We start from the raw sequence: 26,670 nt of genomic DNA, 5'->3' as shown, positions 1-26,670 counted from the left end.
GTCTCTTTGAAAATGACTTGAACGCGAGCAAAGCTGGAGAATTAAAGTCACAGGGGGAGCGAGCGAGCGCTCATTTGAAATTAGCAGTTGACTGTGGGAAAAAGATTACACTCAAATGTAACAAAAAACAGATTTGGACTTTTTAACGATTTCAGAGCAAAACAACAAACAGTGAAGAAACTGTGTTTAAGGCGTAGAAATGTCATGAGTGAAAGACAAACTAAGCAAGTTTTGTGTGGAAAATATTTTGTATCAGATCTCAACTACACAACTTTTCCTCTTAAATGTATGACTTCTTCCTAAAAACATGGAAAAATGATAATATTTTATGTTTCCCCTCCCCAAATATTTTTTCCTTAATATTCCCCGTCCCTCAAAAACAAAAACAAACATTTTTCCTCAAAAATATGACTTATTTTGTGCAAATATATTGTTTTCCTCAAAAATAAATTTTCTTCAAAATATAAACTTTTGTCTTTTTTTTTTTTTTTTACCTCGAAAAGATCCTGACACGTATCATTGAAGTTAACGGCGCAGCAAGAACAACACACGAGACCACTGGGTGGAGCCTGCTCGGTGCTGCGCTGTGATTGGCTAATCTTTATTTTGCGTTGGGGCTGAGCCAACGGTTTTACAAGTACACAAAAATTGTTATTCCGTAGGTATAGAAAATGAAACAGGCGTTTATACATCAGCAAATTTATCTCAGCAGAAAAGGATTTGTGCTCTCGAAATTTGACTTTTGACCTGATGCGGGAAGAATATTTTTTCCCCAGGCAAAATCATCTAAAATAATCATCTCGTGAAGACCTCGTCATCTCGCGCCGATGCGGTCCTTTGCGTGGGAGCTCAACACAGCCTCGTCGCCTGTGTCCACAGCGGGATACTAATCAGACATCACGTCGGCATGCCAACACGCTTCCGCCTGGCTTTTCTCCCGTTGCTCATTCACGTTGCCGTCATTGTGTCGGATGGTCAGACGGATGCGGGAATACGACGACGATGATGATGGGAAGCTAGCGCGAAGGGGGCGGGGGGGTGGTGGTGGCTGTCGAGGCACCTGACAAGAGCACCCTTCACTTCCACCTAGCGTTAATTTTGCCTGACTCACCTTCAAGCTGGTAAACAAGAAACATGTCTCCCAAGAAAAGAGCTTTACAGCGCTTTGAAGTTTCAAGCACCCTCATCGCACACAAGGTGATTGGTCACCATTTGCATTTGGTAGCAATCGGATAAATTCTCTAGGACGAGTTCATCTTTAAGGGGCCTGTGGAAATGGTCAAAGGACTCTAAAATTTCAGCTTCAAATCAAAATGGCAGACTGCCTGTTTGTTTTACAACAGGAGTGATTGAGACTTTTTTTGTGGGTCTACTCAGGATAGAGAGGCGCACCAAATTTCATGATGCTGAGGTAAAAAGGATTCTGGGGCTAAATTTACATGATGTAGAAATGACCAAAACTATTAACCTAAAACGCTGGCTTCAAACCAAAATGGCAGACTCCCTGTGTCATTTTTTGTCCTAGCTTCTAGAGACGTTCTTGTGGGTCTACTCATGATAGACATGCCTACCAAATTTCACATTGCTAAGTGAAACTGGGCTTCAAAATTGCTGTCGCATTGCATTAAAAAAAAAAAAAAAAAAAAAACCTAACCGCATTTTCCAGATAATCATAGCCTTGCCTGGAGGAAAAGTCAATTAACGTCAGGAGGGGGATGTCCGTTAATTGAACTGAATGAACACCTCGGCATCGCCGTGCAGTCCGCTGACGCGTGAAGTGTTCATCGGCAGCCGGTCCAGGCAACACCAGCCGCATTCCGAGCGTATTGACTGGGTTCCAGGTATTACTCTGTGCCCAGAGGGTGTTTTTTTTTTTTCTTTTCGCGGAAACATATTACGGCGGAAAATGATATGATGATGTGCAGGCCTGTCCTCTCGCAAATGACATTCCCGTGTGATATAAAATACACTTTTCCCTGTTGTTTTGCTCAAAATGAGAAAACCAATGTCAAGAGGACACATGAATCTTCAGTTGTGTCACTAGTAGCATAACAGGAGTTCAGAACAAGAATGGGATGAAAATGCTCCCATCCTATTACAAATATTTACATACGAACAATTAAATTGATTATTAATTTTCCCGCTGAAGTCAAATGTTAAATTTTGGAGTTGTCCAAAATGTTTGCGAAAAATAAGTCAACAAATTCATGTAAAAGACACGGACTCAGATGATTCAGCTCACTGACTCTATTGAGCAGACACTTGGGAAACACAGTGGACTCAGATGATTCGAATCAAACGCTCGAGTCAGCTGACTCACCAAAAACACTGTCGACTCAAACATTTGAATCACTGACATGAGTTTCGGTCTCATGGGCTGATTCAGTTAACCTTATTCATTGAGCAGACTCACAGTAAACGGCGTGGACTCAGACAATTTGGTTCACTGAGTCGGGTTAGAAAACTCGCCGGAACCGCTGCAGACGCCAACGAAATCGGCTCACTGACTCAATTTCTCGAATGCACCGGAAACACCACATACTCAAATTATTTAACTGACTGACTGTAGTTAGAGGACCCGCTTGAAAACACAGCAGATTCAGATGATTCAGTTCACCAAATTGAGTAAGTGAACTCGGATCATTTGGTTCAGTGACTGAAGTAATTGGACTCATCTGAAACACTGCAGATTCAGATGATTTGGTCTTAGAATTTGTCGAATTGTACAAAAAGGGGGGGGGGGGGGGAAACATCTACTCCTAAACTCATAAAAATGTAGGACTTAAGACTGCAAAAAAATGAGTCGCATCACACATTTTGTTGATTACTGAGGGTTTGTTTACCCCTTTTTTCAAGCTTTAGAAAGAAATCACAACATGTCACAGGCCTTGTCTGGAACTTGACGACTGTAACAAGGGCTCAGGTGGACACCATTAAATTAAAGTCTTGGTTAAAAATAAAACCAGATTTTCTTAAAATAGGCCTTGAGGGAGGTCTCTGTTATGTGTTGGCCTACGGGGTGAAAACAGTGTCACGCCGAACTAGCTGAGCAAATTGAAAACCACAGCAGACAGCCTCCTTTGTTCAGGTTCACGGTCCAATGCGTCGTCTTTACTTTGATACGTTTATATTTAGAAAAGTTATAAAAAGTACCCTAACAGTGACTGACATTTATTTTTAAAACAAAGAAACAAACAAAAAAAAAAAAAAATGCTACTTACAGGTAGCTGTTTCTCCAGGCAGTTGTTGAAGTTCTTGGTCTGGTTGGGCTTCAGCTTCTTGAGGGGGATTCGCGTCTCACCAATGAACTCGTTGTGGCGGAACTTATCCTCGTCGCACACTGAAATCCTGACAAGAGAAAAGAAGGAAACAACACAGACTCAGATGATTCGGTTCACTGATTAAGGTTTGCAGAGTCTCAATGCGGATGATGCGGTTCACTGGCTTGAGTTAGCGGAGAAACGCAGCTGATGCAGTAATGTGGTTCACTGACTCGAAATATGGACTCCCCAATTGATTCGATTCACTGATTCGGGACATTGGACACGTATGATTCACTAGCTTGAATTCACGGACTCAACGGAAACACCACGGAGTCAGATGATTCCATTCAGTGACTTAAATTTGTGGACTCTCAAATGAGTCGATTAGAGCACACTCACGTGATTCAGTTGAGGATTCAGTTGAGGATGACTGCTAATTTGGTTCACTGACTTGTGTTTAGCAGAGAAACACTGCTAAAACAACAACAACACACACAAACACACACACACACACACACGCACAAGTGATGTGCCGCGTGAACGGACATCTGCTGCTGAATTCAATTTAGTCAAAGAAATGATGTGCGCTGTGGAAATGTGCGAGGGCTTCTCTCACTGCTGATTGTTTGTGAAAAGGCTTCATCAGTGATGGACCGGGCCATGTGATGACAGACACACACACACACACACACACGTAGAGCGCACACGCTTGCAGAGCGTTGATAAGACTGCATGAGTACAATCAACAAATTCACTACACTACATCATTCTCAACGGCTCGCACCAAATAAATGCAAGTTTAGTTCTGTGCCTGTGGCTCATATATTACTAGCGCAGTGAACTGCAGCAGGTAAAAATCTGTGATATAGCGAGACCATACGTAGGTTTTTTTTTTTTTTTTTTTTTAAATAGCTTTACCCCTTCCACATGCTTTAAACACATTAAACCTATTAAAACGCCAAAGGAGGAGGATACGGCAGATGGAACATAATGAGATGGACTTATCTTATCTCAAACTAATGAGTGACTCCACAATCTCTCCAGACAACGACTCGGTGTGTTTTGAATGAATGATGAAATGAATCTCATTAGCTGGTAAGCCATTATTTTCTTTTAGATGGTGAGTCGCGAGTTTAAGAATGGCAGTGATGAAAATGGGAATTCCATAGAGGCAGTCTCCTTTATAGTTTACGGTAATTGACATCTGTAAAGAACCATATAGGAGAAGTACTGAGAGGAAAATCTGGTCTAACTTTTGAACATTAAAAACGCAACAATGTTGTTATGCAAGGTATCAAGTGTGACTTCACGGTTCTTCGCTCCTTTATTTTTAAGTGTTATCAAGTGCTGTGAGTAGCCTTACATAATCATATGCATTGTGATAAGTCATGTGCAGCGGAGGATTGTTTTCGTTCTTTCTTTTTTTTTTTTTTTTTTCCCCAAAGCGTTTTAGAAGTTATCTCTATGACTACTGGCACATTTGGAAACTTAGGGCAATGTAATGAGGGTGAGGAAAAAGATGTAGTGGAATTTTGAGAGAAAAATTATTTTTTTCAGAAACAAAATCAGAATCTTACAAGAAAGTCGCATCTTTTTCTCCAAACAAGTTTTTTTTTTTTTTTTTTAGAAGTATATATTACAGCAATAACATGAATGTCAAAGCAAATTTTAAAATATTTGTTTTTTTTAAAGAAAATCTCACAAAAAAAGTTGTGTGTGTGTGTGTGTGTGTGTGTGGAGCGTGGTGGCGAATTTTCATGACTAACCATAAAACAAAATTTTCTTCTTAAAATAATTTAACACGCAAAGCCAGTATCGTATTCGCACAGAGAAATTGGTAGGCATGTCTACCATGAGTAAAACCACAAAGGAAAGGAAAGGGAAATCGGCCATTTTGATTTGAAGCGGCCATTTTCAGTTTTGTTCTTGAAATTTGTTCTAGAAACGTCTTACGATTGCAATCAAATTCGAATCTCGTCTACCAGACAAATAGGCGATGCTAAATTGTGTTTGTTTTTTTCGTTTTTGTCTACGCACGTGGGCAGGGCGTGGCGGCAAATTTCGATGACTTGCCATGAAGCCCAAACACACACGAATAACTCAACAATTTTGACAATTCAGCCCCCTAAAGCAGTTTCACTTAGCAACACGAAACTTGGTAGACATATCTATCATGCGTAGACCCACAAAAAAGTCTCTAGAAGCCATGCTTGAAAAGTTACAAGAAGACTGTGGCGGCCAAATTCGGAAACAGTTTCACCCAGCAACATGAAACTTGATAGGCATCTCTATCATGAGTACACCCACCAAAAAAAAGTCTCAGGTAAAGGAAAATCAAGGCGCACCTGAGTGTTTTTCGGACCATATCCTCATCGGTGATGCCGTAGTAGGTCAGCGTCTCGCTCCAGACGGGGTTGAGCGTGTTGTGCAGGGTCTTGGTTCGAAGTTTATTGGCCTGCGAGAAAGACAGACAGACAGACGGCCGGCCGGACGGACAGGTCGGCGTATTGAACAGGAAGAAGGAAGCAGCGTCTCGATCGACTGGCTGCCTCGCTTCCCGGAGACGCTTCATTCGTCGGGTGTCGGTTTCATTGACGGGCCGCCAAGGTAATGTACAAATCCTTGACTATGCGGGAAAACCCCCAGCTGTGAGTAATCTATCAATTCTGAACAATAGACTGAATTGATTGATTATCATGCCCATCGCTAGTTTGGTACGGTTCGTAAATTTCAATTTAAGAGGCTCTAAATACCCTATCCGTGCTAATTCTTAAGACCCTTTTGTTGAGGTACTGTATGCAGTAGTACGCTGCTGACTGCAGCTTGAGCTTCCACTTTCTTTTTCTTTGTCGTAATATTACGAGAATAACATTTGATATTTTTGAGGGAAAAAAAAGTCATACTTTTGAGATGAAAAGCCGGATATTTTTTTAGATAAAAAGACTGACAATAAAGTTATATATTTGAGAAAAAGGTATTATTTTTATTAATTTATTGTAATATTACATGATTAAAGTCCTTATGTTATGGCAATTAAGTTGTCTATTTTTTCAAGAATAAAGTAGTATTTTTTTTTAGAATAAAGTTGGATATTTCTGAAGAATGTCGTATATTTGAGAAGCAGAGAATGCAGGTTTATTTATTTAAAAGTTGTAATAATTCAAGTCAAGTATTTAAAAAAAGAATTTTATATATTTTCAATCAAAAAAGTTGACCTGACTTTCAACAGTCATATCAAATCAATTACTGAAACTGCCTTGTACCATCTGAAGAACATATCCAGAGTGAAGGCTTACATGTGTCAAACAGACCAGGAGAAGCTCATCCATGCTTTTAGCACAAGTAGACTTGACTGTTGTAATGGTCTTCTGACTGGACTCCCTAAAAAGAGCATTAAACAGCTGCAGCTCATTCAGAATGCTGCGGCTCGGGTTCTGACCAGAACAAAGAGGTCAGAGCATATTACTCCGATTCTAAACTTGGTCGATATATTGAGGTACACTGGCTTCCAGTCAGCTTTAGAATAGATTTTAAAGTTCTGCTCCTGGTCTATAAATCACGAAACGGTATAGGTCCTGAATACATGAATGAAATGCTACTGAATATAAACCCAGTAGGGCTCTGAGATCGACAGACTCAGGTCACATAGTGGAGCGCAGAGTCCAAAGCAAACATGGTGAAGCAGCATTTAGCTATTATGCTGCACACAAACGGAAGTGACGTCAGCCCCAAGTGTGCATGTTTTTAAGTCCAAGTCAAAAACTCTTCTTTTTCCCCCTCATGCGTTTTAGAGCATTTCCACATTTAAATGATATTTCTTGCACTATACGCTGCTTTAATTGTATTTTTAATGTTTACAAGCTGTTTTTTTCCCTTTGTTTTTAAATGCTTTGAATTATGTAAAGCACATTGAGCTACCGTGTGTATGAAATGCGCTATATAAATAAATTTGCTCTGCTTTGCTTTCTCTACTTCATTCGCCGCCTCAGGAAGTCACGGCGGGGTCTGGCTCCAAGTCTCGCCTCGGAGACGAATCCTTTCCCCGTGATCTTGACACCCGTCTCGCACGTGAGCGCATTGGGATTCTCCGAGCGGGCTTTTCGACATCCTGCCAACAATCGGCCTAATGCCTGCCAGGTGTCGAGTGTTTGAAAGACTCAAAGTGTTCCTGGGAGACGATGGAGCACCTTCGCTTGACCTTCGCACCAGGATGAGGTCGGCGAAGGGGCCGGTGCAGCAAAATTCAATTTCAACGGGAAAATTAATTTATTGCAGCGTGGTGCTCTTTTGTCTTTGCTTCAAGTCACAAGCAAGTCATCTTGTGACGTATTTGTCTTAAAATAAATCCCCAATATTTTCCAGATAAAAAGATGGCTTTTTTTTTTCTAAATTAAATTCACATATTTTCAACAGAACACCGTATGAATTTTTGAGATGGAAAGTCAGATATTGTTTAGATTAAGGTCGTACAATAACAACATTTGAGAAATATTTTTTGATTTAAAAAAGTTTCAATTTTCCTTGTATTATGGAAATAAAGGTACACGTTTTCAAAAATAAGGTGGTATATGTTCAAGAAAAAGCTTATACATTTTCAAGATAAAAATATATATTTTCCTTACTTAAATCATAACGTTATACAAGATGCATATTTAAAAAACAAAAACATTTTTTTAGATTAAAAAAATCAGATTTTTAGATTAGTTGTGATATTACAACAAGTCATAATTGAGAAAAAGGTTGCCTATTTAGAAATTTTTAAAAAGTAATTTTTCAATATTAAATTTACAGGAATACAGCTGTATATATTTGTAAAATAACATGGTAGTGTATATTTAGGGGAAAAAAATCTTAGATCCGTTTTAGATAACAATCCTACATTTTCAAGTCATAAAATTACACGGGTAAAGTTGCATGTTTTCGGCCGTATTTTTGAGACACAAGGTCAGATTTCTTTTAGATTCAAGTCATAATATTATGAGAATAATGTATATTTAAGAAAAAAAACTCTATATTTAAGAAAAAAAACTCTTTGAACGTAAAAACTCATGTTGAGTTTTTACGTTCAAAAAATAAATAGATCAAGATAAAAGTTGTTATATTACAGGAAAGAGTTGTGTATTTTCTATTATAGAAATAAAGAAACAATTTTCAATAACAAAGTGGTAACTTTTTTGACAAACAAAAAAAAAGTCACCTGTATTTTTGAGACAAAAATTCAGATTTCTTTTTTTAAATAAAAGTCAGAATATTATAAACATAAAGTCATGTATTTGAGAAATGTATTTGTATTTTTTTCTGATATTTCTTGACGAGGTGAAAACATACTTTGCTGGCACCGGGTAGGAGGTGAAGTTTGACGTAGGGGTCCGAAAGCCCGTTGTGATCCATTGGCTTGAGCCCCTGCCCAAAAAAAAAAAAAAAAAAAAAAAAAAAAAAAAAAAAAAAAAAAAAAAAAACAAACACAAAAAAAAGGTTGATAAGGTATGAGAATGCTCATCAATGTTGTCTTAAACAATCAATAAACAGTTAAATTCTATTTTTCTGTTCCGGAAGGTTATAACAGCTCATTTGTTTGGATCCCCCAGTTTTACAGCCCCCTGTTTTAATTAGGTCTTGTGAGGTTTTGTTTTTTGTATCTTTTTTTTTTTCTCCCAACGCCTTTATCTATTTCCGACACCAAACAGACGGCAGTCGGAAAAGACGCCGTAAATGTTACGGAACGCACCCCCCCGCCGAGTGCCAATGTGGCGTTGATGAAATACTGCTGACTACGGGGGCTCGGTGCGGATGTGAACAGAAGGAAAGTAGGAGGGAAGAACGCCGCCAAGCTAGCGACAATCTTCCGAGGAAATTGATGGCGACTAACAGTTTTTCTATTATGCAAAAAAATAACTACTAATAACTACATTGCTTCAGAAACCCTCCACACAAAATATGGACCCAAAAAGAAAAACAAAATACATTAAGATAATGTTATTTCAAAATTACTTTGCTGTCATTTCTAGGGTTATATTTTCATAATGAACTTTTTAGTTCAGCAATTAATTCACAAAAAAAAAAAGATCAATTATTTAACTGATTCATTATTTAATACTTTTAAATGTTATTTACATTTAAATGACATTTTTAAAAACATACAATTTATATTATTAACTTGAACAATAGTTGAATAAAATATTATCCTGCCGTCAATTTGTTGTGTATATGTAATAATATTAGGCACTCAAAAATTTAAATGGTTTCATAGTCATACCAGCCCCTCTGAGAGAAATCGTAACTACAATGTGGTCCGTGAAAAAAATGAGTTTGACACCCTTGCACTACAGGTTTCCCATTTTACGACAGTGTTTTCGAGACCCGACTTCTTTTTCGTACAAGATCCGACCCCAAAAACGATGCCAAATTTTGCTGAACGATTTAAAGTGCAAAAAGTGCTGCCACCCGGTGGACTATTTAATTTTGCGTTGTGTTTCGATTTTAGGCAAACCTAAGGAACAGGGATAACAATTACATATGTATATTTATATATTTTTTAAATCAAATCTGGTAAATCTTAATATGGAAAACTCAATGAGGAACACAAAGTTTTCAGTGTTTCAATGGTGATTTTTTTTTGTCACACAGAACAAAAGATTTTGCGTGAGTACATTTGACCAATCTTTATTCAACACAACCAAAAAACATTGGAAATAACAAACCGAATGTCACAAAATGTCCCCAGGATCTCTTCTTGAGGGTTTTAATGTAAAGGTTTACAAAAATCAGTAAAAATGTGTTTACCTATTGCTGCATGCTTTGAATGGGGGGGGGGGGGGGGGGGGGGGGAATAGCACCATCTGGTGAACATAAAAAATGTAACAACATTTGATGTGGGCGAAGAAATTTTGTTTTCAATGCTGTTCAACTGGAATTTTTGGTCATTCTGAACAAAGTTTAAGTTGGGGAATTCTATTTAACCAAATCTGGCATATTTGACCAATATTTATTTAACACATCCAAAAAGGATGGAAAATAATAAACAAAATGCCACAAAATGTCCTTATGGTTTCTTCAGTGTTTTAACATGAAAATGGACTGAAACCAGTAAAATGTGGGACATTTTCCTGAATGCTTTGAATGGGCAAATACCACAGTTTGGTGGACAAATAATTTTTTTTATGTAAAGGACTGCATTTGTCAAGATAAATGCAGGACCAAAACTGCCATTTTCAATGATATTAAACTGGGATTCTTTTTTTTTTTTTCTTTTGGAACAAAGCGGTCGTATTTTTACTGTAGCTTTGCCATTTGAGGCTCATCTAAGGAACAGAAAGAATGCAAAATAAATATCCACCGGCAAATTCTATTTGCGTTCACTCAATGTGCCTAGGATGTCTTCTTAAGGGTTTTAATGCGAAACTTGACTGACATCCTATTAAAGTGACACGCAAGGAGTAAATAAACCCGACAACCTTATTTGAAATTTCTTCCATTCGAACCTCGCCGGGCCACGCTGAATGAGAAATGTCGGGCGGTCGAGATGGGGGAGTCAATTTACAAGCCTAATCTCCTCGCCAGCCGTGACCCTCCCGCGTCTCGGCCGCCGCCTTATTTCCTCTTGTTTGCCGACTGGGCGTCCCGGGTGAATTATCATCTCCGCCGTATGTCCCAAACACAGGTTTCATTACGGGCGCCGTTGAATGATATTGGTGGGAAGTAACCAAGTACAAATACTTTGTCACTGTACATAAGTCGATCTTTCAGGCACAGCGGTGCCTTGAAATACAAGTGGCTCGTGTTACGAGTTTTTAAAAATCCGGGCCGTCGCTTGGACAATTTTTTTTGTCTTGAGATACAAGCAAAAGTTTGAGATAAGGGTGCGTGTCAGAGTCCCACCGCTCGGTGGCGCCAGTAAACTTAAGACCCAGCCAGCACCAGTTCAGGCTGAGCTACGTTTCGTGACTCGAAAAACTTGGAAGTGTCATTACGCTTACTGAACTACAAAAGGTGAGTACTTGTGCCCCCCCCCCCCCTCCCCCCTGTTGAAGGGACATCTGCACTTTTGGACACTCCATTGATGGTAATTAGCGATTCATTCGAGACGGCCGACCGTGGCAAAAAGGCAGATGGGCGACATGCATCACAATGTCGGACTCGCGCGTACTAGATGCTTACGGTCGCTTGGAAGAAGAAGAAACATCTGGTGGCGCTTTTTGCTAATGAGTTGCGTTTATTTTGCAACAAATTTAGTAGGAGTCAGGCTCGCCCTGTCGAAAGACTTCAAATGGATGGAACTGATTAAAAGATAACATGCTGACATATAGCAAGATTAAAACCGTGAAGAGAAAACACTAAGGATATTGATGAGGAAACATTGGTGTGGATCAAAGATGGTTTTTTTTCTCCACTTTTGCTAACATGGCAAGCATGTTAAAAATAGATAAATGTATTCATTTTGGCGGGATCCAATAAATTGAGCTAAAACTGCAGGGTGGGCCTTAAGATTCTATATAATGTGGTGCCTTGAGATACAAGTTTATTTGTTCCGTTTTTAATGAGGAAAATAGCACCGTAAGAACATGATCAAATGGAATTGAAAGAATTAACAGTTTGTACGTCATGATGAAGTCAATGCAGCTCCCTCTGGTGGCCACCGAGCAGCAGTATAATCCAGTCATGCAGAGTTTCACAACTACTCTCTTCGCGGCTCGTTAAGGTGTCGTAAAAATTAGTCATTCTTTGCAGGGGATAAGGAATATATACCTGTGAGTATTGTTACATAGTCTGCATGTATTACTGCAATGTTTTTGTTCAAATACCCTTTGCTTAAAGGGTTATAACACCACGGCACTGATGCTATTTGTTAGCCCGTCTACGGCGTTTTACATTGTTTGTTGGCATTAAGCTAAATGGACTTTGGGACCAAGAACTTTGTGTATAAGTATCAAAACCCATTAAACTTTCAAATGAGTATTTTTTTTCCCTCTCACTTTTTACAAAAAAAAGACCTTACCCCAATTCATAATTATTATTATTTTTTTGTTTTTGAGGGGGCCTTGGTAAAACGAATTGGCATGCCGTAAGTGTACGGTGCATGCCAATGCTGTTTAACCTTGGCGGAGGTCTACCCCAAAACTGAGCACCACAGCAGTCATTTCTGATTCATCTTGCTCAAACTGGGTGTGTTCCTGCACATTTGTTTTACACACACACACACACACACACACTTTGACTTCCCACGTCGCTATCAGCCTCCTCATCAGCGTGGCATACGTCTTCATTATCATATCTGACCGGAGTGGTGACGCCAGGGCGGACGAGGCATCAATCACGGTAAATAACGGGAGGGCTGCGACAGGACCATCAGTCGACAAAAGGCACTCACACTACTACGACGACTGCTACTACAGGTACAAGAACTCACACTCTGTACTTGAGTATATGTACAGATAACTGTTTAAATTTTGTAATTTTTTAAAAAAAAGATACTGATACAAATAGAAGTACTGATTAAACTCCTTATGTTAAAGTACAGTTCTTGAAGTCAGCAACTTCAAACAATTCTCTAAAATAGCATATTACCATACAAGAACTCGAGTACCTTTTTATTTGGTTACTTCCCACCTCTGGGGACCATTGAGCGCGGTGTTAAAGAAGGGGTTAATGCTCGAGAATGGGGAAGGTTGATTTTGTCAGGGGGAGCACCTGAGGTCTTGGACGCTTGACGCGAGACCCGAGTGATGGAAGCGGGTGATGGAGGCGGGTAATGCGGCGAGCCGGGCAGATGCGTCCAACTCATCACCGGCGAGCGTCGGCGTTGATGACACCGCCGATGAGGGAGTGGAGAGGAGTTACGGCTCGGAGGGTCGCGTGGGGACTTGATAGGGAGTCGTTTATTTTTGCTGGGAAAACGCAGCTGCACACAGGTAGCATCAGAGCCGTAACGGTGGCGGGACAAAGCCTGTGTAAGGGTTCAGTGAAGCCCCGTTATATTGCGGTTTATCCCCCACACTTCCGCACTATATCGCTGATTTTTAAACGAGCTTTTTTTAAATGGGTTTTTATTATAATTTATGGGATTCACAGGGGGGGGAATGATTGAGCCCTGCTGCAAATAACAAAAGCACAAAAGGTTTGCAGTGTTCTACAGATGCGACAAAATGGCGCCAAAGCACTTTTTTTATGATAGACAAGGCTATGGCTTGACTATATGAAACTCCTCCTCTCACTTCAACATAGTTCCTCGGCACCAAGATGCAGCCGTAGGGCACCGAAACAATATTTTGATATTAGAAGTGGCTTCGGCCTGAGCAGAATAAGTTTTTTTCAGCAAATAGTGGAATAAAAATAAAAATCGGTAAATATGCGGGAGTTCACATTATACAACGAAGTCCGAAGTATGAGTTGCGCGCCTTTAGTGTAGTACCGCGTTGCGCCACAACATGCCAAGCAGCACTGAGCTCTACTTCGAGATGCAGCAAAATTTCAAGGTCATTTTGGCCGTTGCCAGGTTTGTAGCACCCCCTGGCAGAGAAGGTCCCCTACTAAGCTCCGGTGGAAGTCAAAAGAATACATGTGAGTTATGCGGTATGCTCTGTTTGTATGTGTTGCTGCTCTGTGTCGGTTAAAGTAGCAGTTGTTTGAAGGTTTAGAATTACCATAACATCTACTGTATGATCATTTCCGTTGGCTCCATTATGGCGTTTCGCATTATGTGTTAGCACTGAGCTACGTTAAAAAGCTCATAAATGTATATAATTGGGAGAAGTCATTTAGTACGAAGCAAGAAAAAAACAACAACAACCCTCCTGTTATGTTTGTTTCTTTAGTAGAGCAAAAATATTCATGGGTCAGTGTGACCTGCCGCATATTTAGCATTAAAAAAAAGTGCTGTTAAAACAATTATGAAATATAAGGGGAATGAGCGAGAGCCCTCCTTAAAAATAAAAAAAAGTGAACATTTAAACAAATATTTTTGACCCGCAACATGACAAGCAGTCATATCGGGGGGGGGGGTCAAACTGACTCAAAAGACAAGACAAGGGTTAATATACACAGAGGAGAGGAGGGCAGTGACCATATTGCAAGTTGAGGTTCAGTATGGAATCACAATGAGGGAAATAAGAGAGGGGGGGCTGTGGGGGATGTCAATCAGGGCCCACTCGTGCTTGTGGAGATAAGACGAAACGATTGAATCAAGGATGGGGGCTTGTCTCGCAGGCTTACCTTCTTGTACCTTGGAACAGGAAGCTGTTTGTGTGTGTATAGAACGCAGCAACACACAAACATGAAAGCATGCAAAAAAAAAAAAAAAAAAAAAAGGGTGAGCTGGGGAGAAAAAGACTTATGAGATAGAGAAACAAAAAAAACAAAAAACGTGATGATGCCGCAAATTAAAGTAATTGCACATAACAGGAGACAGAAAGTTGGAAAATAAAGGTGCGGTTGAACCTCGGCAGTTGAACACAGGACTTTCTTTCCCATATTTCAATGACTGTAATGTCAAATGGATTCATTGGTTTGATTGTCAAACTGTCGCCACGCTAAATACTTTATTAACTGTACAAATATGAACCAGAAATAAAATAGTTGCTTCTTTTACCCCGAAAATGCACATATTTACCGACGGGTTCCTATATTGGCGTAACCCAGTTTGCATTCCACTTTGTCCGTGACAAGGCGACCACTTGCGGACCTTTCGAGCTGCAGTTGCCACGGTAACATCGCCTAGCTCATTCCTCACTCCACAATGTTCTCCGTTCCTATTGGTCGTCGTCGCGTGGCACGAGGTCGGTCGGGTGTTATATCGAAGCAAGTACGCCGCACACCGCGACGCATCGCACCCCCACACCCACAACTTTGCCCGACAACAGTCGCGCCGACGGACTACAACTCCGCCTTGCAAACAATCGCATCGCCGTCGGCAGTTTTGCTTAGTAACCGATCACATCCCCACAATTGAGCCATTGAGAGCAAGAGTGGGCTAACTCCATTTTTTGCCATTTTTAATTTCATCAATGTTTAGTTCACATTTTGACACTTAACAGTGATGTGTCCTCCATTGTTGCACTCAGCACTTTTCCTGATCCATCAGTGCAACACGAGACCAACTCCAGTTTCCAAGACTCCGAAAGTAACTAGAGCAACTGCATGTCAGTAACTAAATGTTATTTATCATCTTTCATTAACTCTTGATAGATTAGACGATTTTTTTCTTTTTAACTTGGACTACCACCGCACTAACAAAATGTAACAAATTATGAAATATTCATTCGCTGGAAAATCCCCAATAGAGCGGGGGGACACTATACATGTTTGAAATAAAATCGAATGTTTTGTGCTCTCTAGCTAGAGCAAGCGTGGGTGTGCAGGAAAAACAACAGGGCAAACCACAGGAGGAAGAGCCCAATGAAAAGACTGCAGTCGATATGTCAAGGTAGGTTGTAGCGTAGACAGCGAGGAATTAACAGGTCTTTGACCTTCCATTCAACGCTGACACCGTGACTGACTCACGGATCGAGATAAGAACGGGTTTTGTTCCCCTTTACAGGTCCAATTCATGCAAACACACCACAGGAGCAGGAACTTTTTAGTTCTTGGTACATGTAGCCAGTTTCACTTAGGGGCATGGAATTTGGTGGGTCTACTTGTGGTAGACCCACAGAAAAGTCTCAAGAAGCCATGCTGGAAAATTCACAGGAAGTCTGCCATTTTTGTTTGACACAGCCATTTTCGGTTCATTTTGGCTATTGCAGTTTTTGGCACCCCTCAAGAGGTTTTTGTAAATTCAGCCCCCAAATCCTGTTTCACTTGGGAACAGGAAATTTGGTAGGCTTGTTCATCTTGAGTAGACCCACAAAAATGATTCAAGAAGCCATGTCGTAAAATAAATATCCATCGTGGTTTGAAGTGGGCGTCTTGCAGTTATGTTCAAGTGTCCTCAAAAGACTGACTGGGCAACAAATTTTATTCTGATTGCTGCCAACCTTGAACGCTGGACGCCACTTGATAGTTTATATCATTGTGTGTAGACGGCCTCGCAGTAAAAAAAACAACAACTCTAAAATCTACTTCAACTCCACAAACAAACTTCGATTAAAATGGACCAGAATGAAAGAACCCTTGTTTTTTACTTCCTTGAAAACCGTCTTGACCCACAAAAAAAAACCAAAACAAAAAAACCACACACCTCGATTTCGCCCGGATTTAATTAGCGCGACAAGAACAGAGCAAGGGAGCCCAGCGGGGGCGGCCTGTGTGTCGCCAAGGTACGAGGGCATTTTTGCTCCTTGGCACACTGAAAGGCAGACGGGGGAGTGGAAATAACCTCATTTGTCTGAAAATGAAAAGGCGGCGCAGAAGGCAACGGTGGTAATTGCTTTAATCAAGGCGAGTCGTGAAGGTAACATTTTGTGCCTTTCATACATTAGCATGTAAAAGATGTGCTAATTGTTACGCAAGCCTGGAGACAGTACGGCCCGGGCTTTAATGTACAGAAATCGTCAACATTAGCCACGTCAATTGAGTCCCGCGTACACACATGAAGTCAGACCGGTGTCCTCGTTTGACGGTTTCCTCGTTTTATCAAGACGACGGCCCCAAAAAAACAAAGCATGTGGAAGACAGACGCAATAAATCACTTGGCACCATTAAGGCTAAAACTTGCAATGACTCACAGGAGAGAGAGAAATGGAAGCGCCCGGCTTTGGGCAGAGTTGGCAAAAGTATTCACCCTCTGAGCTTTAGAATAACTACCGATACTTGTGGGGGCGGAAAAAAAAAAGAGACTTAAAAGTAGAGGACTGAATTTTCTGATGGGAAAAAAATAAGACGTTTATTTGTTGAGTGGTGCAATTGGCAACTAATTAGGGTATGGCATCTAATAGATGGCCACTATTTGAGGAACTTTTCTGTAAGTTGTGCGTGTAGAAAAGTTCTGTTGAAATGTATCTCTTTCATGATAGAATGGGTACAAAGATAGTATCGGGTGTCCGCAGCTAGTCGAGGGGGTGTCGTATTTTTTTTAAATTTTCTTTATGATAAAACAGGGAGTCGCTTCCACACAGAGCTCTTCATCATGTCAGTTGAGATGAATGCCGTACTCTACAGCAAAAACAGCAGTTTCACGGCTCAAACTGAGACAGATTACACCAGCATCAGTATGGAATCTAGCCGGGGGAGCCAGTGAATTAAGAAATAAAAGGTCTTCGCCATTAATAGCGTGCCTCGATTGGAGGGGCTTCCGCTCTGTGGGCATTTAATGTAAAGCCTGTCAATAAAGGCGAAATAAATCACCATTTTGAGCGATTTAACATTTGCAGGCTTGAAAATATACGCACGATAGAATTTGGTTTGTCTCTCATGAGTAGACCCACAAAATAGTCTCAACAAATCAGTCCAACGAGACACACAAAGTGTGACATTTTTGTTTAAAGTTGCCATTTGAAGGTTGTTTTTGCCATTGCCAGGTCAGTCAGGCTCCCCAGAATTTTTATTTTATTTTATTTTTTTTTTATAAATTCAGCTCCAAAGGCCTGTTTGACTTAAGAGTATGACATTTGTTAGGCATGTCTATCGTTAAGTAGACCCACAAAAAAAGTCTCAAGAAGCCATGCCTGAAAACAAACAGGAAGTCTGCCATTTCGGTTTAAAGCTGCCGTTTTACAGTGATTCCCAAGATGAACTTTTACTCTCGATTTTGTCCGACTGCTACCAACCTTCTTCTATCTTGCATAGTTGGCAGCAGGACAGCGCGAAATTGTGCAACATTTGAGTTTTCGTCAGTATGTGAAGGTGTACCATGGCTGCTAAGGACTTGACTTAAAACACGCAACTCTTGGAAAAATTCAACCCCAAAACCAGTTTCCCTTAGCAACATGAATTTTGGTAGGCATGTTTATCAAGAGTAGACCCTCCAAAAAGTCTCAACAACCCATGTCCATAAAGACACAGAAAATCTTGTCACCTGCATTTGCTCTTTTGTTCCTCCCTTCTGCTTGGTGTATGATTTTTTTCCTTTTTCGACATTTAATCCACAGCGGCTGTTACTAAAACCGTATGCAGTAATATGCTTTCAGAAATAATTAGTGCCTGCTGAGGTGAAAGGAGACGCAAACATCTTTCCCAGCGCAGGACGTGTTAAGGTGCTATCCCGCGACGACGTAGGAAGAAAAAATATTCACGTGTCGTCGTATTAATATTGACGCGGGTGGCATATTGAAAGCGTGTCAGTCGCGTGATGTAAATTTGGCTTCGATTCCCTCTCTCTGCTGTTTATGCATCAGTAAAGGGGAAATGTCAGCAGTCTGTCACTGCCGTAAAATTAACATTTTCAATGGTCAATTGATCTTTCAAATTAAGCGTCAGATAAAATATTATGTCTATGTGAAAGGTTACGAGAATGGCAAGGGCGCCACCCTGATGTCCCCTCTCCCCCCGAGCCAAACGGCAATTACATCATACTTACGCTACCCAGCTGATCTGGACAAAAACTTGTAGAACCCATTAACTTATTAGGATCTTATGTTATCACTTTTGAATCATGGCTGGGACATGATTACCTTCCACATGAATCAAACAAATATGGCTATTGTTTGTGTTTGTGTGTGTTTTTTGTTGTTGTCCTTGGAGATGAAAGCAAGGTTTGATTTTTGTTTAACAATTGACTCTCCAACTCGTTATGACCCAGAGGAGTTTTGCCTCAAGCTAAAACGGCAGCCTCACTCTATCTTTGAGGGCAAGTCTTGAGACTTTTTTTGCGGGGGGGGGGTCTACTCATGATCGACTTGCTTAACATATTTCATGTTGCTCACTGAAACTGGCTTCAAGGGCCCCAAAAAGTCCGTGGTGGCGCTACTTGTGACTTGACAAAACCAAAAAAAAAAGGCACCTCCTTCATAAAAAAAACAACAACAACCCTGAAATGGCTGCTTCAAATCAAAATGGCAGTCACTTCCTGTGTGTTTTAAAAGATGATGCCTGTGGGGAAGGTTACTGTAATGCCATGACATCAACTGAGGTCTGTCTTTTTCTTAACACTGAAAATAAACAAGTGGATTGCAGTTAGAATGTGGTTACGCTACGTATTGGGGGGAAATTATGATTACCTTGGCTTTGTTAATGGTGCAGTGCAGAGCATTGTTCTCCTGGTCGTACAGCAAGCTGAAGTGCAGCGTTCCCAGTGTGGCTGCAAGGAAGAAAAGGGGGGGAAATCATTAATTATCATCATCATCATTATAAAGAAACCTTGCTTTTATCTTTTTTTTTTTAGTTTGTTTTTTGTTTTGTTTTTAATGGTGGGGTATGTTGAATCATGTTCCAGCCATGCTTCAAAAGGCAACAAAAGTGAAAACCTAATTTGTTCGCAATTAAACGGGACTCCACAAAGTTTCGTTAAAATGGTTTGCTCCTATTTGGCTACCAGATGCGATTAATGCTTTTTGACTTAATCTTGCTCACAAACAAACAAGTCGTTTGTATACAGCCAGTTTAGTAGAAACTAGTTGTGTACATTTCGAAATCACGCAAAAAAAAAAAAAAAAAGAAACCGCAAACTGAAACAATACTGGTTTGCCTTGGCTACTTGGCTTTATTTTTTAAACTTAGCTCAATGACGTGCTTTGGTTTTGGGTTTCTACATGTTTTTTTTTTTTAAATCCACCACCTGTTTGATCACTCATTCATTCAGCGCCCTCATCAAGCGACAGAAATAAGAAAAAAATGTCGGGCTGAGATGAAGTCCGAAACTGAATAGGTACAAGTCAAAGTTTCGCAGGTTAAACGAATCTCTGAGAAAATGGAATATTAGTCAGTCATCGAAAGTGAAAGCTGGCAGAAAGCGGGAGGAAGCCGTGCCGGATGCGCAAAAAAAATCAATCAATAACATTTTTTAAAAAGATAATTCATCGGTCAATTTGCCAGCTTTCTGCATCGCAGCGCTGGTGCCAATTATGAGATGAAGAAAAAAAAAAATTCAAAACACAGCAAGAAGTTGGAGGGGGGAGGGGTGTCTCACATTATTGCGGAAACAAGCAGATCAGAGCTGATTCCGCCATTGTGTGGGGTGCGTTTCACACCTGTGGCACGCCTCCTCGGCAACCTTTTTCTGATTGGGGTTGGCGGTTTGACCCTTGAGCTAAAAGTCAGCAGCCTGTCAGCTTTCCCTCCAGACATCTCGTTACTGAGCGGAGGAAACATCTCTTCCAATTAAGGTAAAATAAAACTTGGATAAGCTAAATACAACAGGTCGCGATATGACACAGCACAGTTTTGCTTCAAGTCAACATAGCAGACTTCCTGTGACCTTTCGGGCATGGCCTTCTGAGACTTTTACGAGGGATCTACGATTGATCGACATGCCTACCAAGTTTCATTAGGCTAAGTGAAACAGGCTTTTGGGGGCTGAATTTAAAAAGAAAAACTCCAGGGGGTGCTACAAACCTGGCAATGGCCAAAATGACCTTGAAATAGCCGCTTCAAACCAAAATGGCGCACTTCCTGTGTCTTTTCGGGCATGATAGCCATGCCTACCAACTTTCTTGTTGCTATGTGAAACAGGCTTCAGTGGCTGAATTTGCAAAACCTCCGAGGGGCTCTACAGACCCGGCAATGACCAAAAAATGCTGCTTCAAACCCAAATATCAGACTCCCTGTGCTTTTTCAGGCATGGGTTGTTGAGACTTTGATAGACATGCGTACAAAATTTCATGTTGCTAATTGAAACAACCCTCACGGGCCGACTTTTCAAAGAATTGTGACCTGACCGACCTGCCAATGGTTAAAATGACCCTGAAATGGCCACTTCAAACCCAAAATGGTGGACTTCCTATGTAATTTCAGGCAGGGGCTCTTGAGACTTTTTTGTAGATTTCCTCATGATGGAGGCCTTTCTATCAAATTTCATGTTACGAAGTGAATCAGGCCTTGGGGCTGAATTTTCCCAAAATTCCAAGGGTCGGAAGGCAGGAAAGCATTGAGACGAGGCTTTCTTTGCAGCACAAAGCGAGACGTCTGCCTTGTCACGTCACAAGGCGAGACGTCTGCCTTGTCTCGTTTCATGTCACCTTTCACAGTCGGATGGAATAGCATCAAGTGGCAGCTGAAGTCGGCAGGAGTGCGGAGACTGCTGGTAGCTGCCACGGGCGGTGGTTGGGCATCAGTTAACAGCAGCTCCATCACCTCTCCTGCGGGTGAGCGAGCCCCATCGAGGAAATCACCACCGAGTTTGTCGTTTTGACATTCGCTTGTAATTTCTTAGCCAAAATGTTTGTTAGCTCATGAGCTAGCAGACTACTTCCTGGCCCTCAGTCTCTTCTTGGATAAAATGTGTCTCCCCGTGCCGGGGAAGTAAACACAGGACACTTTAATCACTTTCCAAGTCATGGCCCACTGTCTCCTCTCAGGGAGAAAAACATTGGTGTCCCTATTCCCAAAAAGCAAATCTGAGAGACTGGACACTTTGGTGGGCACCATGCGGTCTGAACAAACAAGTGGCAGAGTGTTAATTTGCTTGTCTGTGCCAGGCTACGATGAGCAATTTGCTTGCATGCGTTGCCGCGGCATCCCATTACTTTCTTCTCATTAGTGAGATGACATATTCTGTTAAATGGGTGGGGGTGGGGGGGAAGTGTAGTTTGTTTTGCTTATTAGCAAAGAGATGATTTCAGACGGATAGCAAAAGTGAATTGTTTTGGAATTTGTTCAACAGCCAGACGCCTACACTTGACACAACAATCTGGTGTTGACCTCGGGGGGCTTCTATGGAGAGGCGAAATAGAAAACCGGGTCAGTTGTGTCAGAAGCGCTTCCTTCCCACGACAGCGGGCGGGATGATTCACACATTTGCATAGTGATCAAGAATTAAATGCGCTACCATTCCGTCCTATTTCCACCACGCCCCCTCATTATAATTCATTATTCAGAATTATGGTTTGAGGGGAATGGATCAGAAATAATTGCCGTTTGACCCAATATTTCTTAACTCTAAGGGTGACATATTATGCTTCCCCCCCACGTCAAATCAGTTCTACGTGTCTTAATAACATATCTTTGACATGGTTTTGTCAAAATGCACCCAAGGATCATAAATGAGTGTGCAGGGAACCAAACCTGCCACAAATGGCAAAAATCTGGGAGAATTGACGCCCCTCAGAAAGGTTTAGAATTGCCTAAAGATGCCACAAGACAGCACAAATGAAGCTCCTCAACTCACTTCAAAATAGTTTACTGGCCTCAAGATGCCAAAGGATGGTGGCTTTTGTCTAAATGAAGCTCCTCAAATTACTTCAACATAGCTCCTTGGCACAAAGATTCCACAAGATAGAGTACACACTGTTATCTAAACCTCCTTGAAATTAGCCAGTCGCCCACCGTGCCGCCAGGATGAGATACCATCAGATTAAATCCGATTACGAGGCGGTATGATGTGATTCAGTCCAATTACCAGACGATACGATTCAGGCAAACGAAACTGCGATATAACCAGATTGACTCGAATTACGATACAACACGTATATAATTTTGTCAGATTAGGTTGCGGTATGATCAGATTGACTTTAATTATGATGCGATACGATGTGATTCAAATGATTGTAAATTGCAACATGATCAGATTGACTTTGATTGACAGTGAAAGAAAACCTTGAAAATCAGCGTGTGTACACTTTTTTTTTTTTTTTTTACCACCATCCATCTAATATGACTTAAGAGGTATTAGAAAAGGGCCCAGTTTTTATCAGCAACTCCCTGTTGAGTTCATTTGCAAGGTCTGAAAGGGGGTGGGGGGGCTGCTTTTCCATTTGCGGGGGGCAGTGGTTGTAACTGTCTGTACTGAGAACTGAAATATACTGGCAGCCAAAGTCACACAAAGGACAAATCAGCCGAAGGCAAAACAAGAGAGTTCATAAATTCCTCAGATATTTATTGCCACATAACTTCATTTGACGTGTAAAATCTGAAGGTTTTGGGCCTGCGTCCTGGGACATTACTTTGCATCTGCCCGCTATATTGAAGCAGGATGGAACGCCGCTGCTAATAATCGACATTAGCCTCATTGTCGATTTGACATCACGATTAGCTGACCTGTCTTGTAAAGTGGCCTGCAGGTAAAAGCCATAAAATAATATCTGTAGATTAGATACATCTCTGTGTTTAATGAAAGTAAGGCAAAAGAATGTCTTAACTGTCCTTTCTGTTCTGTGAATTGTTTACCACCCTGTTTCCATCAAATTAGTTCTGGACTTGTCCGCTTGTAGGATTGTTGCAGCATATAGCAAAATAAACTTTCGTAGCTCTTGAGGCGTGCAGTCGATGTGTCGATATGCGCCTGCTTTTTCGGGCAGGTGTGACTGTGACTAATCTGCGGTCGTCAGCAGAGAGTTGGAGAAGTGCTTCATCACCTCAAAAGGTTCTAAAAATATCGGAAATGTGAGAAAGACTGTTGTTCCGGATTGAGACGGCCACGGAAGGAGCCGGAATTGGACAAAAAAAATACATCCGTCACAATGGGAAGTAGATGAAAAGCTGCTTTAGGCTGTATCGCGTTTGAAAAGTCCCCAAAGTGCCCGCTGTGTTGCTTCCGGCATACATTTGGTCGAGGGCCTTTTGCACTAAATCCTGTTGGAATGATCACAGCAGTGCATGACGTGCTGGGAACCCGACGATCAGGAGAGAGTTGGTTGACGACCGTGTCAAATAAAGCGGAAATAGTCACGACGGTGGATGGCGTGCTGCTTGCTGCTAGGAACGTATGCTTTGGAATAGGCACAACAGTGCATACCGTGCTGCTTGCTTGCAAGGAACTAGACGGTCGGGAGGGATTTTGCTGAATGCCGCTTGAATTAAAATGTATTGGAATAGTCACGACAGCGCATGGTATGCTGCTCTGAATGAGCCAGACTAGATTTAATTGCTGGGCGTTTGTAGTAAACCCACTGGGAATCGTTTTAACGGTGCCTGACATGCTGCTTGTTGCTTGGAATAAAATGCTTTGGAATAGTCACAACAATGCATGGCATGCTGCAAGGAATTGGAGAGTCTGGCCAGATTTCGTTATGGACACTTTGCAGGACACTACGCACAAATAGTCACGACAGTGAATGCTTCTACGAATGACTGCTTCGAAAGTCACGACAGAGCTCAATATGCTGTTTGCTTGCTCGGAAAGAGACATCGTATGTTATATCGTCATATAACATACATCCCACCGTAGACAAATTCCTTGTATGTTTATATTTGGCCAAGGAAGCTGATTCTGATCTATATTAATACATGTTGGAATAGTCACGACTGTGCATGTCATGCTGCAGTGCCACCAAAATTGAGAGTTTTTGGCGGGGGAAACAAGTAGGATCCATCGATATACCATCATATGACACGCATCTTGTTGTAGTACATGTTGGAATAGTCACAACAGGGCATGGTATGCTGCTGCTAGGAGTATTATTCGTTTTCTGTGTGGAGCAAATCCACATCACATACCAATCACACTTGACGACTCTAAAAATACACCCAGTGTCTATTCTTAATTAACGAGAGGCGGCAATCAAGCGGGCCGACGAGACTCGACGAACGGGTCGGCATCCACCAGGTGAACAAAACGGGACAAAACCATGTATTTGTTTTTCCTCCAGCTCAGTCGTCACGGCGATAGAGGCTGAGCTTATAAAAAGTGCTATGCATGAATTGCCTGACACGAAAGGTGTCACCATGACAACTGAGCAAGATCCATAAAGTGTATTAAATGACAACAAGTGTATCTCGAGCTTGTGTTGTCCCCCTGGAATAAAATGGGGGTGGGGCATTTTAAACAGTACTGGTAATGTGCCAATGGTGAGAGGTGAGCTGGGTTCAAGATGGTTCATCGGGTGTATGTCGCATGACACAGAAAGTGGCATGGCAACACGTACTGTAGTGTGGAATTGGCATTCGAATCACTTCAATGTCTTAAGTGTGTACTCGAGTAGTCTCCACATGCTGCGCTTATTAACGCCATATCTTCTCATCTTTAGGCCTTTATTGGGACAAAAAAAATGTTTGTAGTCGGATATAACAATGTTACGCCGAGCTTACCGTAAATATAGCCGATAGATTCAACAATTCTTCAAAAAATATCTGTTTATTGCCATTCCCAGTTTAAGTTGAAATGTAAAACAAAGAAAATTACGTGTATTTCACCAAACCACATAATTTACAACAGTCCAATAGCTTAATGCTAACACACGATGCAAAAACATCATAGCCAGGCTAGCGAAACGTGCATTGACGTTGTGGTAGTTATAACCTTTAAGCAACGGATATTTGAACACAAACGATGAACATGAAGACAGACAATATAGCAATACTCATTGGCGTACATTTTGTATCCTCTGCAAAAATTGCTTTTAGCATAATTAAAATGTTTTTAAACTTTAGAGTAATTTGAGATGTTCATTGTAAATAAAACATTTAATGTGATATAAGGTAGATTGTACATAACATTTATTCTTATTCATATTATTGTAATGAATATTACTTCAGATTACTGAGTCACTTAGTCGTGAAACTCTTCTTTGTGTCTGTATTATAGTGCCCTCCGGTGGCCGAAGTTTGCGCACCAGAAGAAGCAGTACAATCCGTTGAATTAAAGCATGAATTCATGATGCACAAACTGTTGAAAGCTTTACATTTTATTTAATTATGTTATTACTATATATTGTATTAGAAAGTACATTACTGTCGATTGCGATTTTCCTGACCATGATAGGATTTTATTTATTTTTTTCTTAACAAGAGAGATAAAAAGACTTGAGAGAAAAACGTTCGTCGCCCTCAGACCCGATGAGGCTCAAGATGAAACGCGGTGGGCGGAAAATGTGTTTTGCATCAAGCACATTAGAGAATGTTTTTGTATTCGTCGCCTCGAGAGAGGAAGAGACGGCGGCGGTGTGCAACAAGGGGAGGCCCTGGTCAACGCCAGGCGAGGAACAGTCGCAAGATGGAGGGAATCTTTGGGATCCTGATTAGCCTGATTATTCACCTCCATTGGAATGGATGAGAGTGTGGCTCCAGGCTGTTAACTGGATGAGGGGACCAACGGGAAAGACAATGCACTCTCAAATGCTGGCATGCACCTGAGACCAGAGAACACCTCCCTCAAATAAATGCCTCTCTCAAACGTACCAGGAAGACAAAAAGGTCAGCAAATGTGGAATTATTTCATTTCTTAAGCACAAGCTTTTCGTTCACTCGTGCTGAGCCAGTTTCAAGTCCTTTGCTAACCGAAACAGCAAGCCTCCACCAAAGCCGTAGAAAAGAAAAAGTCTGGACAGTGACAGGAGAGGGCGCCATATTGTTACCCGGCTTGACATAACCTCCCCGTGCAATGCAATGCAACACAATCGATTAGTTCCAAAATGTACCATACTGTATCTTAAGGGGTACCTTCCAA

At 41.1% G+C, this 26,670-nt stretch overlaps 1 protein-coding gene across 4 annotated transcripts in view; it reads right to left on the bottom strand.

Moving 5' to 3' along the window:
- doc2b (double C2-like domains, beta) overlaps positions 1 to 26,670 on the bottom strand; it is a 58,001-nt gene that overhangs the window by 9,580 nt on the left and 21,751 nt on the right. The window contains exons 2-6 of one of the 4 annotated variants that reach the window (XM_061703444.1): positions 19,352 to 19,431; positions 14,472 to 14,495; positions 8,592 to 8,666; positions 5,609 to 5,718; positions 3,222 to 3,348 (exon numbers count right to left, since the gene is read on the bottom strand). In XM_061703444.1, the coding sequence (XP_061559428.1) occupies positions 3,222 to 3,348; positions 5,609 to 5,718; positions 8,592 to 8,666; positions 14,472 to 14,495; positions 19,352 to 19,431 (416 nt within the window). The remainder of the gene's footprint in view (positions 1 to 3,221; positions 3,349 to 5,608; positions 5,719 to 8,591; positions 8,667 to 14,471; positions 14,496 to 19,351; positions 19,432 to 26,670) is intronic. The other 3 variants (XM_061703445.1, XM_061703442.1, XM_061703443.1) reach the window with 3 other exon arrangements.

Source organism: Phycodurus eques, chromosome 17 (assembly GCF_024500275.1).
Source record: "Phycodurus eques isolate BA_2022a chromosome 17, UOR_Pequ_1.1, whole genome shotgun sequence".
In the NCBI taxonomy this organism is placed as follows: Eukaryota; Metazoa; Chordata; class Actinopteri; order Syngnathiformes; family Syngnathidae; genus Phycodurus; species Phycodurus eques.
This window is presented reverse-complemented; position numbering and strand designations above follow the sequence as displayed.